At 42.0% G+C, this 17,576-nt stretch overlaps 1 protein-coding gene across 3 annotated transcripts; it reads right to left on the reverse strand.

The window, feature by feature from the left end:
* Positions 1-4,597: 4,597 nt before the first annotated feature.
* Positions 4,598-16,691, reverse strand: tdg.1 (thymine DNA glycosylase, tandem duplicate 1). Of its 3 annotated transcripts, XM_083764178.1 has the most exons (11): positions 16,560-16,682; positions 15,434-15,505; positions 13,951-14,252; positions 13,217-13,527; positions 11,884-11,953; positions 10,919-11,054; positions 9,676-9,758; positions 9,493-9,587; positions 8,841-9,012; positions 7,410-7,562; positions 4,598-5,899 (listed from the first exon to the last, which is right to left on the reverse strand). In XM_083764178.1, exons 2-11 carry the CDS (start codon positions 15,487-15,489, stop codon positions 5,766-5,768), a joined length of 1,512 nt encoding a protein of 503 aa, XP_083620304.1. In that variant the 5' UTR covers positions 15,490-15,505; positions 16,560-16,682; the 3' UTR covers positions 4,598-5,765. The 3 variants fall into 3 exon arrangements, with proteins under 3 accessions (XP_083620304.1, XP_083620306.1, XP_083620305.1); XM_083764180.1 differs by lacking the exon at positions 15,434-15,505 and having other exon boundaries at positions 16,560-16,691; XM_083764179.1 differs by lacking the exon at positions 16,560-16,682 and having other exon boundaries at positions 15,434-16,528.
* Positions 16,692-17,576: the final 885 nt, after the last annotated feature.

A 17,576-nucleotide genomic window follows, 5' to 3' on the forward strand; every position in this document is an offset into this window, starting at 1 on the left:
ACAACATGCCACTCAGTGAGCAGAGAAACACCATCACTCTGGCTCCCTTCTCCGGCGAGAGTGACATCTGTCCCAGAGAGGGACGGCACAACTTCCTGGAGGTTAACGCTTACAATCTCAGCATCCAGATCAACACAGGCAACGTGCACAGGATCAAGACCTCTTTCTGCCCTCCAGAGCCTAAGGTCACGTATGTCATAGCCTTTGGCACGCAGCTCCCCTTGTTTAGCTAGTTTTAGATTTGTCTTATTTAGCTATAGTGAAAGATAGAGAACCATGCAGGCAAAAGGAGAAATAACTTGTTTGTCCAAATGTCTTTGGCCGTGTTGAAACATCTCTCTCACTGCCTCAACGTAATTTTTGATGAGTGCTGTTTAATTCAACAGAAGTTGGCTGAGATCTGTCACTATGGTTACATGGACGCTCTTCGCTTTCTGAGAGAGAACGGTGAATGACCTCTTCATACTTTTCGAATGACTCAATTTCTATATTGAGGGTTGTGGTAATCAATTGAAATTAAAAATACTTTAAATGAATAAATAACGATTGAGGTACAAAACTGTATTACAGTAGTTGTGATGAATTTGAAAGATTCACCACCTACTCTCATGAGCAGCAAGTGTTTAGAAGACCTGATGTATGCTGTAATAGCAGTTCGTTACAAGTAAAAGTACGGAATTGAAAATGTAGCCTACTTGAGTAAAAGTACAAAAGTATCGGCATCAAAATGCACTTAAAGTACTAAAAGTAAAAGTATTCATATTGCAGAATGTCCCATTTCCCAAGTTCAAAATGTGTAGGAAATCTATTGAAAATAGCCGATCTACAAGCTCACAATGTGTCGCAACGCGACACATTGTGAGCTTTCAAATGGTATCTATACGAGTCACATAAAATAGTTGATTTTCATCCCTAGACCCATGTTATCTTCTTAATGAGGTGTATATCGTGTCCATTACAGGGTTCCTCAGTGTCATGGCTGAGGCAGAAGGCCCTAAACCCCCGTGCTGTGAGCTGGTGACTGAAGAAGAGACACAGTCCAGACAAAATGGACACCACCACCGGTGGCTGGACCACACGGTGATACACAACCTCCCTGTCAGTGTTAAGAAAGGTAAGAAGTCACAGTGCAGGACGCAACGTGAGTTTCTACTGCCCAGTTCCTCCCATCAGATTCGGCACAAACAAGGGACTAAATTATTTTCCCTCCTATGCCACCAAAATGTGGAACACCCTACCAACAGTCATTAAGACATGTGAATCCCTTGACTCCTTCGAAACCGCTCTCAAAGGGCACCTACGGACGGCTGCAATTCGAAACTGGCCCCCGTAAAATCTGAATAGCTCATAGCGCGCCACTCGGTGGCGCGCTATGAGCTATTCAGATATGAGCTTGTAGGTCTGCTATTTTTGAAAAATCTAAGAACGACTGACATAGAAACATAGCTTTTTCAGAAAACATTTTTAGAATCTGATCTCAGGTCAAAATGGGTTAAACATTCTATGGTTTCACCATGTTCAGAGATTAACTTCGTTTATTCTTTCCATCTTTTTTGGTATGGTATTAGGTGTTTGGGTCAATTGAAAGTGAAGTCCATAGTAATACCAGTAGGCCTATGTGTGTGTGTGTGTGTGTGTGTGTGTCAGTGCTGTGTGCGTCGTGTAGGAGCCATACAGGAGCTGATCAGTTGAAAGAGTTGCTGCCAGTCAAGGTGTTGTTCTACCTGCTGCTTCCCTGTATTCTGCTTGTGGAACTGACCTTTATACTGGCTAAAAGGTAAGACACACAGAATGGTTCCTCTCAACTAAGAGGTCCTGTAGGACCAATATCTTTATTTATAACCGTCTGGTCTGATGTGGTTTTGTGTGGCTGTACAAAGACTGTTGACCATAGTTGGAGACTACTACAGGCAGATGTGGATGGCTACAGACAAACAGGCCAACAGGTGAGTGCACAACTCGGCTCGCATGCAGTCCTGCTGTTTACATAATAAACAATAATAATTAGTTTCACTCTGGATGTATTGCTAAATCAGATCAAAATTTGAATAGGTGCTTCAGCACACTCTTCTTGTGGCATGTGATCGTTACTATAGTGTTGGAGTTGTGAAGATAGAAGGATTACACTCAGTAAAATGAGTGAGAATGAAGAACACTGATGAAGGCTGTAGGGCTACTACCCGTGAAAATAAATCTCTATACTTGTAATCTTTCCGACAGATTCTGCTCTGCTGTAAAACGAATCTGGCAACACCACTGCCCTAAACATGTAGTGTTGTCATTAGTAGAAAAAATCACACCCGTGTGAAGTGAGTGGTGCAACTCCGTGTGGGGGTCCCCGGAAGTTACAGACGCACAGCACCCCGCCCAGGGGGCCGGGGCTGATTCTGGCGAGCCACCCCACGTCCGAAACGGTTCAGAAATGACAGTTACCGTGTGGGGGTTCCTCTACTGTACTGTACTGTACTGTACTGGCACACCCGAAATCATAATATATACAGTGAATATGTGCATGTGTGTTTGTGTGTGTGTTAGGTTGCGCGCAGGTGGTGAAAAACAAACATGCTGTTTTCGTGCTCAGACCCACCCAGCCAGCCAGCCAGCCACACACATAGCTCCGTAAGGGAGTGGTTGCACCACTCAAAAAACACAGAAGCACCCGGGAGGAAGTGGACTAACAAAAGGGAGGACTGAAGAGTTCCTGTTTCTACACCCAAAAAACGAATGAGGGACTCTCTATGAACAGAAGGGAGAAGTACACCTTCCTCCTTTGACCATACATGTACTTCCACCTCCAGAAATGACTTCTACCTGGACACCAATTATAACCTGGAGGAGCATCTTTCCCCCGACGGCAGCCACAACACCAACCTCCACCCGTTCCACTATCTCTACCTCAACAAGTAGCACCACCTACCCCACCGCCCCAACACCTAGGACCACTCATCCCACTACCCCAACACCTATAGAACCACTTGTCCACTGCCCGCCATACTGCCCTAAGACCTACGTACAAACACCCATCCCTCTGCTAAAAGCAGCGCTTCATTGTACAAAGCATCTGGCAGTTTAAACTAAAGCACAGAGGTAAACGGAAAGCAGTAAACTACAGCTGAATGGACAGTAAAATGCTCTTAAAATGGATAATGGCATATCTTTGATGCATTTGTGAATATTGTTTGGTAATAAAGTGACATACATGGTTATGGTTGGTGAATAATGGTTACCATGTAACAATAAAATATAAATAAGTATATCGCTTTAAATCTCCATTATGCAATGCAGTGGCACGGCTCCCGACTATAAACGAGGTACATCAGGCATTGACACCAAGGGTTGCCCACCTGCCCCTGGCAGGTAAATAAAACTTTCGGGCAGGTGGAGTTTGCTTTCAGGTTGTCCTAACGGGCAAGTGCTCATTTGAAGGGTAGTTAGAAAGAATTAGTGAAATGTGTGGCAAATCTGCAAGAAAAATGCTTACCACTAGCTTTCTTCACAAATGTGTTCATAAAGGTGGCTACTATAACATATACATTTGTTCCAACCCAACTCCCTTGGGAAACTTTGTGACAGCTGCTGAAAGTTGGGGTACCATTAACAACCAATATAAGGCAAAATTCCCCAAATTTCATTATGCTTTAAGTAGCATGTGACATGTCAAATTAGGTTTTCACGAAAATACTCCTTGGGCTAAATTCGGCCATAGCCACAAATGTGCTGACCTCATCACATTTGTGACGACGGCTATGGGCATTTTTAGGCAAAGGAGTGTTTTTTGTGCAAAACTAATGCTTGCAATGGATTCAGAATAATTGATAATGACCTTTTTTTTGGTATTCAGACAGCCAGCAATGGGTAGAACGCTCACCAATTTTTTTTACTCTGTGACACATCTAGGGGCCACAATCTGAAATAAATAAAAATAAAGGTATACAAAATGTTGACATATTGCTTATAGCAGCTTTAAGTAGCCGTGTAAAAACCAGGATCATGTATGGCTGCGTGGTCATTGTTTATAGATAAATCACCCTGTCAGTGATTTATCAACAATGACCACGCAGCCATACATTATGCCTTACGTATTTGGCATACAAAATAAGAGCCAGGAACGTTCCGATTCCCAAGCAGAATCCGCCAGAGTAGAAACACTGGCTGGCTTGATTCATCAATTTTTTGGGGGGGACTTAACATGTTACGGTGATGACGTAACGTGTGAAGTGAGTGGTGCAACTCCGTGTGTTGCACCACTCCGGGGGTGGGGGGGGGGGGGGGGGGGTCCAGTCCCACAGGAACGCACCCAGGGTGCCGGCCTGGTTCCGGCGAGCCGCCCCGCATCCGAAACGGTTGAGAAATGACAGTTACCGTGTGCCAGTACAGTACAGGGTACAGTAGAGGGACCAGCACACCCAAAATCATCATATATAGTTAATATGTGTGTGTTAGGTTGTGCACAGGTGGTGAAAAACAACCATGCTGTTTTCGTGCTCATACCCAGCCAGGCAGGCACCCACCCAACCAGCCACCCACACATAACTCATAGAATAGGTCAATTGTAGAATGAGTGTAAACATAAGCCATAATATATACACACTATATAAAAAAAACATTTTAATGAACAAACAAAAGCTCCATAAACATCCTTGTGAATGACATTTTCATAATACATTAAAAACTTGATTCAAAACAATTCTAAAAGGAAAAACAATAGTTAGCACCCGTTTGAGTTATGCAACTCTGATAAAAGGTTTCTGCAGAATCACAAAAGATCCATGAGCAAACGCACTCACATGAGGCCTCAGTGAACAAAGTGGAATCAAAAGCAGTCAAGTGTCAAAATGGATCGTTTTAGAATAAAAACCAAAAAGAAACTGTCAACTTTGCCAAGACGGCTTGTAGATTACACGTAAGAAATCTTACCAGAATTTGAGTGATTGCTGGTGTTGATACCAGTCATGTGTCTAACAACCAAGGATGAATTATTGGCACATCCAAGGCACAGTAGGTACACTAGATCCATACCATAACATGTTGCGCCATGTTGACACAGACAGCAATTTGTCATTATGACGTCTTTTCACAATGCACAACTCACTGACCGACCGGTCACATAGGACTTTGTAACCGTTTTATGCTCGTCACTCAGTTATGCTGAAAATGACATCAAGTGTACTTGCAGGACTCAATTGTTTGTACGGTTCTACTAAACATGATATTGGCGAAAAGGTAAATTCAAATACAGGATATTATAATATTGTACTGCATGTACAATGTATTATGCCACCACAAGTTCCTGTTGGACCAATTCTGACCAGTCAAAAGGCTGTTTCTTCTACTGCCAGGGCAGTAATTATGAGTAAAACTACTGCAACACAGTGCAGTACTTTGCAATACAGTACTAACACAAAAGAAACGTTTAAAACACATGACCTAGTCCCTGATTTCAAAATTTTAAAATGACCGCCACGAGGACAATCATGCACGCATTTACTAACAAAAGGGTAGAAAAGTGCAGAAGATATTCTGCAAAATCTCTACAGGTTCTATGTATTGTATGTATACCGTAATATAATCAACTACATCACTAATTAAAAAGGGGGTAAAATCTACAATTTGAAGATGGCCTTCTTTCTAAATGAGGTGCTGCCTCCAGTGAAGGGAGAGGTAACAAAAAAAGCAAGTTTTTTCAGCAGACAAGCCAAAGGCGGTTGAAGTCTTTGTATGTGCATACAGACAGGGCTCTTATTTTGGAGGCCAGGTTTAACCCCTCACACACTGGCCTCTGTGGGTCCACCAGCAATGTCTGGGATCTGGTCTGTAAAAGACTGGCTCATCTGAATGTCTGGAAGATTGCCCTCTGGGGGAGGATCAGTTTGAGATGTGGTTGCCTTGTCCGAAGAACCTGGAATGATAGAAACAATGATGATGCTACCAGTTATTTCATCGACTGAAATAATAATAATAATAAGTCAATGCACTGACAATCTACTGAATTTCCAATGTAATGGCAGGACATGCTGAAGGGAGTGCAGAAAGCCAAGGAGATAGAGGAGGTCCACTACTCCTTCGACCTGGGACTTGCCAAGGGTAAGCTGCTGCACAAAGCTCCACAATGTAATGTCCGGAACAAAACGGACAATGATGTGTAATACTGTAATATTTTTAATAGAATACACAGTGACAGTATGTAGGGATGCGGACCCTTAATTTCTATTCATATTCATTCAGACTGTTTAATTATCTAAGTTTCGTCTATAAAATTAGAGGTACAATCAGGTTTTTTGGGACCGGTCACCGATTGTTTTTCTCACGATCGCCTGTCACAAAGATGCAAAATTATATTTGCGAACGCAGTGAGCCACTTACTATGAGACCCTGCTGCTCATGTCTGTCTGTGTGTCTGTGTGTGTGTCTGTCTGTCCCGCTGTGACACCACCCGCCCGCCACCAGAGGGCGCAGCTGTAGCACACACACACACACACACACACACAGGGCGCAGCTGTAGCACACACACACACACACACACACACACACACACACACACACACACACACACACACACACACACACACACACACACACACACACACACACACACACACACACACACACACACACACACACACACACACACACACACACACACAACCACACACACACGAGCTGCGTTCGCTTCCCGCGTTTGCGCGTCTTACTTGTGTACTATATATCTGATAGCTTGTAGGTCTGCTATTTTTTTTTATCGTGAAAATGTGGCGCAAATCTTTGAATATATATATATATATATATATTTCAGAGACAGTTTTTAACTCAAATCTTTGCTTCTGGGGGGGTCCCTGGAACAACATATTTTCAGATTGACTGACAAACATAGGGTTTTTCAGAAAACTGTCAGGATTTAGAAGACATTTGTAGAATCGTTCCCAGGTCAAAATGGGTTAAAGCTGCTGGCAGAAGGTGACGTAAGACAGAGCACCTGTGTGTGTGTGTGTGTGTGTGTGTGTGTGTGTACGGTTTAGCAAAAGGCAGATGCACACCACAGAAGGCTAGTGACAGGTGCGTAGGGCAATAAAGCATACTTAACCCATTTTGGGGCGGGATCCCCTTTTGGTGTTACCGTTATGTTATGCTTTAGCTATAGAAAAATAGCAGATCTACAAGCTCCTACGAGCTTGTAGGTCTGCTATTTTTTGAAAAATCGAAGAACGACTGACATAGAATCATAGCTTTTTCAGAAATCTGCCATTATGTAGAAGACATTTTTTTAAATCTGATCTTAGGTCAAAATGGGTTAAAAAGAATATCTTTGAAAATCAAAGAAAGGGTCCCGCACACTGTCAAGACACTTGATTAGACCTTCATCAGGACATAAGATAACCTTTTTATGTGTGTGTGTGTACTGTGTACTGTACCTGTGTTTTCAGCATCTGAGAATTTACAGTGACCGTTGGTCTGAGGCTGCCCCGCTGCCTCAGAGTCTCCCGGCGGGGCGTACGCTCCTCCGTAGGCGTCCTCGTACCCGGGGTCGTACGCCTCCTCCTTAATCGCCATCCTCTTGGCGTCCTCTGTTGGAAGGTCACGTAACAAAAGCAGGGAGTTAAAAAACGGGACTCTAAAAAACGTACCGTTTCTTTGGGCAGAATCTCTGGGAATAATATTATGGCACTTTAGATATAATATTTGTTGTAACTAAACCATTTGGTAGTGTGTATGCGTGTGTAAATATTTTGACGCACCCCCCCCCCAATCAATACCAGTTGTGTCATGTCCTTCAACCAAATAATAGAAAAGTAGTGATCATATTATATAGAGGTGCTCCGATCGGCCGCCGATCGGTAATCAGCCGATTTTTCGTTCCAAATGACTCGATCGGTGATCTGCAATTTACCCGATGTGGAGAAAGCGATCTTTTATAACAATTAAGTGGTATTTACAATTTACAATTTAGGCATTTAGCAGAAGCTCTTAATCCAGAGCGACTTACATTAAGCAAGAAGAAAAAGCATGGGAATACATCACATAAAAAGCATTCATCATGAAACATGCGTAAGCTAAGAAAGTAACAGTGGAATATCTATATAATGAAACTATACATATATACTACTATGCTATACATATGTACTATGGCGTGCTATGACTACGGTATATACATTGCAATTATAGTGCTGTCTACATAACATGCTATAAGTCTGTATCAAATGCTATCTAAGTCTACAGAAATGCTATCTAAGGGGGTAGGGTAATTGCTATGGGCCATGATGGAGTCTGAAAAGGTGGGGTTTCAGACTACGGCGGAAGATTGGGAGTGATGCTGCAGTTCTGACTGCAATGGGAAGTGCATTCCACAGTTTTGGAGCCAGAGTATAAAAGTATATCAGATACAATAACATTTTGCATCTTTGTGACAGGCGATCGTGAGAAAAACAATCGGTGACCGGTCCCAAAAAACCTGATTGTACCTCTAATTTTATAGACGAAACTTAGATAATTAAACAGTCTGAATGAATATGAATAGAAATTAAGGGTCCGCATCCCTATCGCCAGCACTAGTTCTCGGTCCGATTATCATTTCATCAATAGTCTTTTGAGAATCTAAAACTAAGCTTTGCAACTTAATAACTTAACTTGCCCATTTAGCCAAAGACATCGCCAAAGACCAAAACCCCCAATTACACCGGCTTGGTCAGCACTTTCCGCTCTTGTGACGAAGAACCTCTACCAATCCTTACACTGTCACTGCGTATTCTATCATTAATGTATTCTATTAAAAATATTACAGTATTACACGTCATTGTCCGTTTTGTTCCGGACATTACATTGTGGAGCTTTGTGCAGCAGCTTACCCTTGGCAAGTCCCAGGTCGAAGGAGTAGTGGACCTCCTCTATCTCCTTGGCTTTCTGCACTCCCTTCAGCTGGTCTCTGAGCTCCCTCAGTTTGATGTAGAAGTGGACCTTGTCCTGGGCACGGGGGAACTGGGCACAGCGGGCACTGGAGGATGGCATCAGGTACAGAGCCTGTGTTGGGAAGATAGTGGCGCTAGGCATGTTAGATACATCGTAAATCAATACAAATCTAATCAAACTGGGGACAAAATTAAATCATGATTATATCACAATTTGACTAGTGATGCACACAGCACAGGGCACGTAAAATCTTTATAAGAGAATTGATCAAACAAGTTTTCAGTCGTTTGCTACTGTATAAATCTGTCATTTGTCTGGAAAATAATTTAAAACATTGTGAAAAATTGTATGGTGAACCCAGTGCCGTGATTGGAATCGTATCGTGAGTTGAGTGAATTGTTACATGCCTAGCAGATACATCACATAATAACGTTGACATATTGGACTGTTGTAAGCATCCATCCAGCAGAATAAAGATAACACACATCTAACTTAGATTCTAGGCTATGATTATGATATAACAAATGTGTAAAAGTGTAATGAAGACTGAAGTGGTTCTATTTTATCATTGTGTTACAGCACAGCACTTACCACATCACAGTCAGGGATCTTGTGCGGCTGCAATCCGAACGTCAGAGTCTTTGGTTTTTTACCAAACATTTCTCTACAGAACATTTCATAGATGCCTGTAGGAAAAACGCATCATTTAAATTCTCACACAAAACACAAAATGAACCTTTCTAAAATGCTTTATTATGATTGATAATTACTTACATTTTCCATTGAAAACTGCTATGAGAGGCTTGAATTTGATCAACTTCTCTGTGAGTATTTTGCCACCTTCACGTAATTCTTTACTATTGTAATGAGAAAGAAAAGTGATATTAAATATTACAGTAGATATACCGCCCAGGTTGTAGTCTACAGCAGTGGTTACTAAACTTTTTCATGTCAAGGACCCCCAAATTGACACAAATTATCCCGCGGACCCCCATTTGAAAAGATATGCGAGGGACCCCCATAAGAGACGTTTTACGGCTCTAGCAGTGATTCTCAACCCGTTTAATTTCAAGGACCCCCCACTTTGACATGCATTAGTCTACAGACCCCCCATTTAATGACATTTCTATCTCTGCGACCACCAATTTATATTGTAAAATCTATGTTAATTTAACGGAGTGTGTACAAATGGAACCAAATGGTCCCGTTACATTTGTACACTCTCTGAGTTACAGACCCATAATGGTCCATTTGGTTCCAAACTATCATTTAGCTGGGGACCCCCTGGAAGTCCCTCATGTACCCCTAGGGGTCCCCGGACCCCACTTTGGGAACCACTGGTCTACAGGTCTCTCTTAAGCGGAAATGTGGACATTATCTCACTCATTTCAGTGCTAGCATCTATATTAGTATTATTAATTTATTATTACTACATACAGATGCATTGGTATGCATGACTGCATGTTTTTGTTTTCCTGTAACCTGTGCAAGTCCATTGTTAACCTTCACAAGCACCTAATCTCTTGAGAAAGTATAATTCTGCAAGTCTATGGTTAATGAACAATGTGGAGAAAAGACAAACAGGCCTTTTCTTTGCTGATATAGAGCACCGAAGTCTGTCAATATCGGTAGAGGGCGCAAATCCACAGGTTCATGTACTTTATTTGCCCCATAGGGGGATTTTAGACCGCCTCATATAAGAACTGTGTTTGAAAAATAATAAACATGTCATCCCGGCCGTTAGACTCATATGGATATGGAGAATAACGCTATGGTTACTGTTGCTGAATTAGTTACATTTTGGCTAGAATCAGACTGTATCATATATGAGTGACTGACTGTCAAACGATACAGAGACACCTCCCTGACAATAACGCTGAGACGGATTGTTTATTTTTGGACCACAATGCTCATATGAAACGATTAACCAGGGGATGAGCGATTGATGTCAGGACTTCGGCGCTCTATGACACTGTCACCGTGTGACCTTTCCATCCCTTTTCTACGGTGTACCTACGTCGAGAGGTCTTTGCTCCCTGGAGTAGCCCTGGCCACCATGTTGGTGAAGCCAATCTTGTACTTTCCAGGCAGGATGGTGTCACTTGTGTGGTTGAGCAGCTCATCAGTGAAACCAGACAAGAACAGACACTTCCCTGAAACACACAAAACATTAGCGTCACATTTGATTAAATGAAGTGACACATACAACATATTGAATAATTCAATCTGGAACTTGGTTATTGCAAATTGAGAGCAATTGTCCCCGACCAAGGTTTCCCAATTTTAATTAACTTTATTACACTATATATTTTAGAGAGCGCACACAAGTGGTTATATGCCTAACCTCACAAAAACTATGCCTAAACCTAACCTTAACCAAGTTAACCTAGGAAAAAGAAAACTCGCAGTGGTCAAATTTTCGAAACCCGAACCCGCCCGTCAATCATCAGTTCCGCAACCCCCCCCCCCCCCCCCCGTCAAGAAATTGACATGTAGTTGAATGAGGCTACTGCTGCTTATATCATGCAGTTATATCATGATTTCGACCTAAATGGCGTAATATATCTACAAGGATAAGATTAGCCTGATGAACGCCTTGAGCTATGGCTGTTTCAAAAAACACTACACGTGAAATGCTACGATAAGGAAGCAAGGATTCGGCCATGATGTCACTGCTATAAAACAAGGAAGTAGCACACTAAGCACAGCAGCAGAAACAGAACGCCATTATGAAGGCAGTGATGTGACATCACTGGCGATTCCTTGGGCATGTGATGGACTTAACTTGTCAAGCTGTTGAGAAGGACCCAGCTGCTGTTCATAACATCCTGCAGTACGGTCTGATTAAAAAAGGTCACCCACTCACCCACCCGCATTTCCTTGCGTTCCACCCGTCCCTGCACCATTAACTTTGTCAAACTTGGGTACCCGTTGCAGGACTCTGCCTTTAAGTTTATGAATATGTCAATTTGTGACACTTACAGAAATGATTTCCATGACCGGGGAACCAGCTTCCAATAAAAGCTGCCATCAAACCAGGGTTGATTCCAATCTGAAAAATTAAAAGTGTGTTGAGTTTTATGAAAACCTCTACTTAAGGTTCCACAGTTAGACATTTACACATGGGAGGTATTGCATCGAGTAGCAGTGACATTACTAAAGAGAACCTCGACAGTGATTGTAGCAGGTTCATTCATACTCATACGTTCACCTTCCCCAGCTCAGTTTTTATGATATTCTACCAAGTCATTTAGCAGCTTTTACCTGTATGAATATGAGAATAAACCTAAACCCTCTTGAATCTTGGGACCCCAATTGGCAACACTCTGGTCACCAGCTTGGTTTTCTAAACTTTGTGTGAGCAATACTCAATTACTTACTTCTCTATATCATGGAGTACATAACTCAGACACTAGCTTGATATATCACATGAGTTAACTCAACAGGCAGTACAATTCATTATTTTCCTACTACAGTCACAAATCCTGGAAAAGGTTATTTTGCTCAGCAAACCTAGCTGATGATGGCACTTTGCCATCACCAGATACAGTTATAGGACAACACATTCAGATCAAATGGTCTTACAGTAAGAACGTCACATGGGCCACAACTTCCAACGTGTAGCATCACCCTATCACCCCACACCACATTAAGCGTACCAATGGACTTGAACCTCTTTACACAAAATCTGATTACATTATGTATTGATCCCATTGTTTTCAGTTGACAAAGCGGTACAAACACCTCACAACCTTGCTGCACGGAGAGGACGTTTTCACGGCCACCACAGCATGGGATATTGTGGTGTCAGGTGATGTTGATGGTACTTCTGCCTCCATAGTGTGAAGCTGCTTGCATCCCACTTACAGTAACGCTTGTATATTCTAGCAAACCATGTGTTTTGCTTATGCCCAACCATAAAGATGTTTTTCATAAAACACTTACAGGTAGATAATGTGCTCCTGTACTGTCTGATTACTCTGAAATTCTGAATGTGTTTTTAACTACGCGGTTTCGAAGAGCTTAGCTTATGTTTACACAGGGAATTATATTTATAGAATTGAAATGCTGGCAAGTTAAAGTCATATTTTGTTTTCTGATTTCTTAACATTGGTCATGTGGACCCAGCATTTCTCAAGTTAATTGCTTCTAAAGACTGGACATCAAGATTAAAGCTAGTTTTTTTAATCTCCACTTGTTGATTTAATTCACCTCAGTCCCTGGTCAAGTCCCCCGATTAGACAGACTATAAAAACGTCAGTGGTGAACCATTGCTTTAAATTAACTAGCTATCCATCCCAACCCATTCACTTACAATGACGTAGTCCAGGTTGTATTCTAGGAGATCTGGGAGAGTTTTAGTCATCACTTCCTCCTCCGACATCCCTTTGAAACGATCCACCTTCCTCCTGACCTTCTTGAAAGTTTCATCGACCTTCGGCTGGCTGCCATCCGCCTCGCCCTCCTTGGCTTTCTTGGACTTGGGGCCTGGTTTGCCCTTGGGTGCCTTGGGCTCCTTCGGGGGCTTAGGTTCTTTTGGAGCCTTGGGAGGCTTCGGGGCCTTGGGGATCTTCGGAGGTTTGGGTTCCTTGGGCTGTGCTTGTCTGCCTCTTTTTTTGGCTGGGGCTGGAGGAGTTGGAAAGAAAGTAAATATTGGTGTTGTCAAATACACATCTCCCCAAGTCTCTCACAGAGATTCTGAGGACTCCTGTTGCATGCAACAAGATTTTCTATTGAGGTTTGTCGGATTTCATCTCACAAAAGTTAACCCATTTAGGCCGGACGTCGAAATAAAAAAATCTGAAAGAATATATGTTAAAAGATTTTTGCTGCATTTTCACGATTTTTCTAAAATAGCAGACCTACAAGCTCGTAGTGCGCCACTCATTCATGATTTGAGGCAAGACAGCAATGACTACCGGACACACCAGAGAATCGTATTGTTCTGCATTATACTCATCATGGATACTTTATACATAACACCACTTCACTATCGTACCCATTTGATCCCATAAACAAAACTACCCAAAAAAAAAAGGATTACAGTACGTTTTGTGAGGTCTGCAGGCTCATGCTGAAGCGTCCCTGGATTGGCCGCCATGTTGTTTGGCACAGCCCTCTCTTCCACTTGTCCCACAGGCACCGGGTACTGCAGTCGGTTCTCTGGCGCCTGCTGCTGTCTCACTGGGTACTGATGCTGATGCTCTGCCGACTGGCCCACCGGAGGGTAGTGAGGCTGCTTATGGTTCTGTGCCACCGGGCCCACTGGGTAGTGTGGCTGCTGCTGCTGTAGGGGGTTAAAGCCCGAATACTGGGCCTGGATTTGCTGTAGCTGCTGGGCAGACTGGATCCTATTCCAGGAGTAGGAGAGTAGGGGGAAAAGATATATATGCAGAGGAGCATTCCGAGCATTAATAATAACTACACAATGCAGGATGAAACTGAAGACAAGTGGGGACCTGCTGGAAAGGAACCCCAGTAAAACATCATCACACACACACACACACACACACACAGACACACACACACGTTGATGTGCCTCTTAACAACATGATGCCTTTTTTCACTTCTGTAGCATAAGCAGTTAATAGATGTACAATAGACCGATCAATAAGGGCCTTTCTCGGCCCCACCTCTCTCCCATTGTTTATATTGTGTTTTAGTTTCCAAGATGGCCGCAGCACCAGGAGGGGGTGGCCTGCGTTCACACATTCAAGACACCTGTCTTGTGTCTGTCTTGTGTCTGTGTATAACGTCCACTCCAATGCATTTCCAATGGTTTGACCAAACATTTTGTTTGATGGGAGGGAGGGGGGAGAACACATCCATCAAAGCTGTGTTCAGACACAAGTCAGGTGTCAGACACAAGGCAAGTGTCTTGAATGCAGCCCAGTAAGGGCATATGTCGACCCCGCCCGCTCACCTCCGCCCCACACCCTCCTGGTGCTGCGGCCATCTCGGATCCTAAACACAATATAAGAGTGTGTGAGAGGTGCGGCTGAGAAAGGCCCTTATTGATGTACTATGAGTTTTGCATTTCACATTAATTACATTCATTGTTAATTTATTTCCGTTCAGTTTGAACTGAAAAAGACATCAAAATCAATTAAGCGATCCTACAGATTTAAGGGTTTAAGGGGATTCAAGGGTTAGCAACCATCCACCATCAACCTGATCCACAGTTGAGAACATGGTAATTAGAAATAACACCACACACAGCATCTGCATTAATATACAAAAGATAACATTAAATCTGACACCACATTCCTCTTTGCTCTGCCGGTGTTAGACAGGTTAAGTAGCCCAACCCCCCCAACACACTAGTAGTAAACAATAATTAAATCCCCCTAGGCAGCGGTAAAAGCATGCAGCACAATCAAGATGATTATGCTGTCAAAACAAAGGTGAGGAAAAAAGTATGGGACGATTGTTCGCACATGCTTTCATTTCATTTTCACACTCGGCCACTCAAGGAGCGTTGCAATTAATCTGTGTCCTTTACAGCCACATTGGGATGGGGAAGACGACTCACCACTGTTGAAGGTATTCCGAGGGGTAGGGCACTGATCCATACAGCTTTTCTTCCATCTTAAGGGTGGTTTGACTTTGTCAAATAGATTGATATTCATGTTGAGGATACATTAAATTGGGTGATACACCATTTGGGCGTTACAAAACATGTACTAAGCATTATCTGGCAGTGTATGAAAGTGAATGCATGTGCCAGCAGACAAAACTGACTGAAAAATAAAAAAATAAACTCTTGCTCAAATGAAATTGATCAAACCAAATAAAGATAATAAAAAAATTAAAAGGAAATGGCGAGAGATGATAACAGAATAACAAGTCTAAGATAGGTTTGAACATTATTAACCTCATGTTATCAAATGCTTTGGATTGCACCCAAAACTCTGATGATTAGCAATTGCCACAGGAATACTTATTCCTTTCATGGCTATGCCAATAAACTGGTTAACCTCATCGATACGTATTATAGACTGACATATTAACATAAAGTTATAGTCGTCTCAGTCTGAAAATAGAATTTCTGTCACATTTAACTAATGGATTGTATACTATGAATTAAGCTGAAGACGTGGCTAAGCGTTAGCTGTCGTGTATTGTGTATAGGCTAGGGTACTATAATATGGCCAAACAAGACATTACTTCCCCTTTGTTTTAACAAAAACAAATCTAAAAAGTCTTCATAATATAATAATTCAATTGTATAGTTACATTCGTCTCGTGTATTTCTAACAGAGTTGAAGAGGTGTATCTTGAATATGGAAGATTATACGCTGTATTTCAAACTGGGGCCTTGAAATGTGTCACTCTGTAGAATGAATGAAGGAATTTTTTAAGTTTAACATTTAAAGATAACATTTGAAGGAACCCAAATGGACAAAAATGGTACGTTTGAAAACAATAAAGCTCTCTTTAAGTTCCACATGTGCTTTATTCGCCTCTCATTTCACGAATCAAAAGAAAATAAGGTATAACTTATGAGAGTATACGTAGGTCTACTCCATGGTAGACACCGGTTAGCTAGCCTACTCGCTAACATTAGCTTATTTAGCAGGGCCGATTCATTAGTTCACTAAAGCTTCCTTATCGCCGGAGTACAGGAAAACGTGTATTCAAGAGAAAGGTACACATACCCGTTACAGTCGTGTGGCTATTATTCGCGTCTTCCGTGCGGAAAATGGGTATATTTTCGTTTAATCCCGCGCTTCAAATTGGGATGTTTTTTCGAAGCGCTGGCAACCAGCAACAAAGAAGACATGACATACTGGCAGCGCGAGCGCGTCACGCAACGTCAACTTTGACACCGGGAGCTACCAAGTGGGAGATTCAAGGGAACAAAACTTTCTTCCCCATGAATTATAAATTATAATAGTCTAATGGAGAATTTAGAAAGCCCACATTTAATGTCCCCGTTTAAAACGAAAGAATGGTGTTTCTAACCGGCTAATACATGTTTGTGTGAATAATGTATGCATTGCATTACATCATCAAAATAGATACCCCTAATTTTCCCAGTGGTATGTTCTGCATGTAGACTTTTAAACTGTGTGAGGCACTGAGGCTGTCTCTCATTGGTCGAGAAGCGTCGTGTTGGGACCCTTGGGACGTTTTTATAGACGCAGTCGTGGCAATCGATTCTGGTATTTATAACCATGTTTATAACTTAGAGTATATATACTCTAAGGTTTGCAACCTTTGTGATACATAACATATCATATGCGTTTTGGTAGCTGTATGCACAGACTGCACAGTATTTAATTTCAGATTAAATGTATTCTATTGCCCAGTCAGGTACAGGTTCAGAATCATTCATGTTATTCCATGTTTTCAATACCTGAATATTCATTGATTTATTTTGACCGTTCATATGATAATAGAACGACCTCTCCTTCTATTCCCCTGACCTGATGATAGTTATCATGTACATTCAATAAGTGTGCAATTAAAACTCCAGAACAATTACATAAAAAAGCAATATTCCAATAATTCCACAATAAACAAATAATAAACGGGCACTTGGGTACAACTGAGAGATGTTGTCTCAGGGCCGAGTTGCTTGTAGAATTATTTGTCCCATAGTGTGATATGGTGTGATACTCACAATCACATCTCTGTGAATACCATTTTTTATTCAGTCAGTGTAACATTTT

The sequence above is a fragment of the Protomyctophum parallelum genome (genome assembly GCF_964188405.1).
Source record: "Protomyctophum parallelum genome assembly, chromosome: 4".
In the NCBI taxonomy this organism is placed as follows: domain Eukaryota; kingdom Metazoa; phylum Chordata; class Actinopteri; order Myctophiformes; family Myctophidae; genus Protomyctophum; species Protomyctophum parallelum.

Excerpts from the sequence above, each read along its gene's own strand:
- tdg.1 (XM_083764178.1), bottom strand. The coding sequence starts at position 15,489 with ATGGAAGAAAAGCTGTATGGATCAGTGCCCTACCCCTCGGAATACCTT. Across the intron at positions 11,954-13,216 it reads ACAACCTGGACTACGTCATT|ATTGGAATCAACCCTGGTTT; the intron begins GTAAGTGAATGG and ends TTAATTTTTCAG. Across the intron at positions 9,759-10,918 it reads GGGAGCAAAGACCTCTCGAC|TAAAGAATTACGTGAAGGTG; the intron begins GTAGGTACACCG and ends TCATTACAATAG.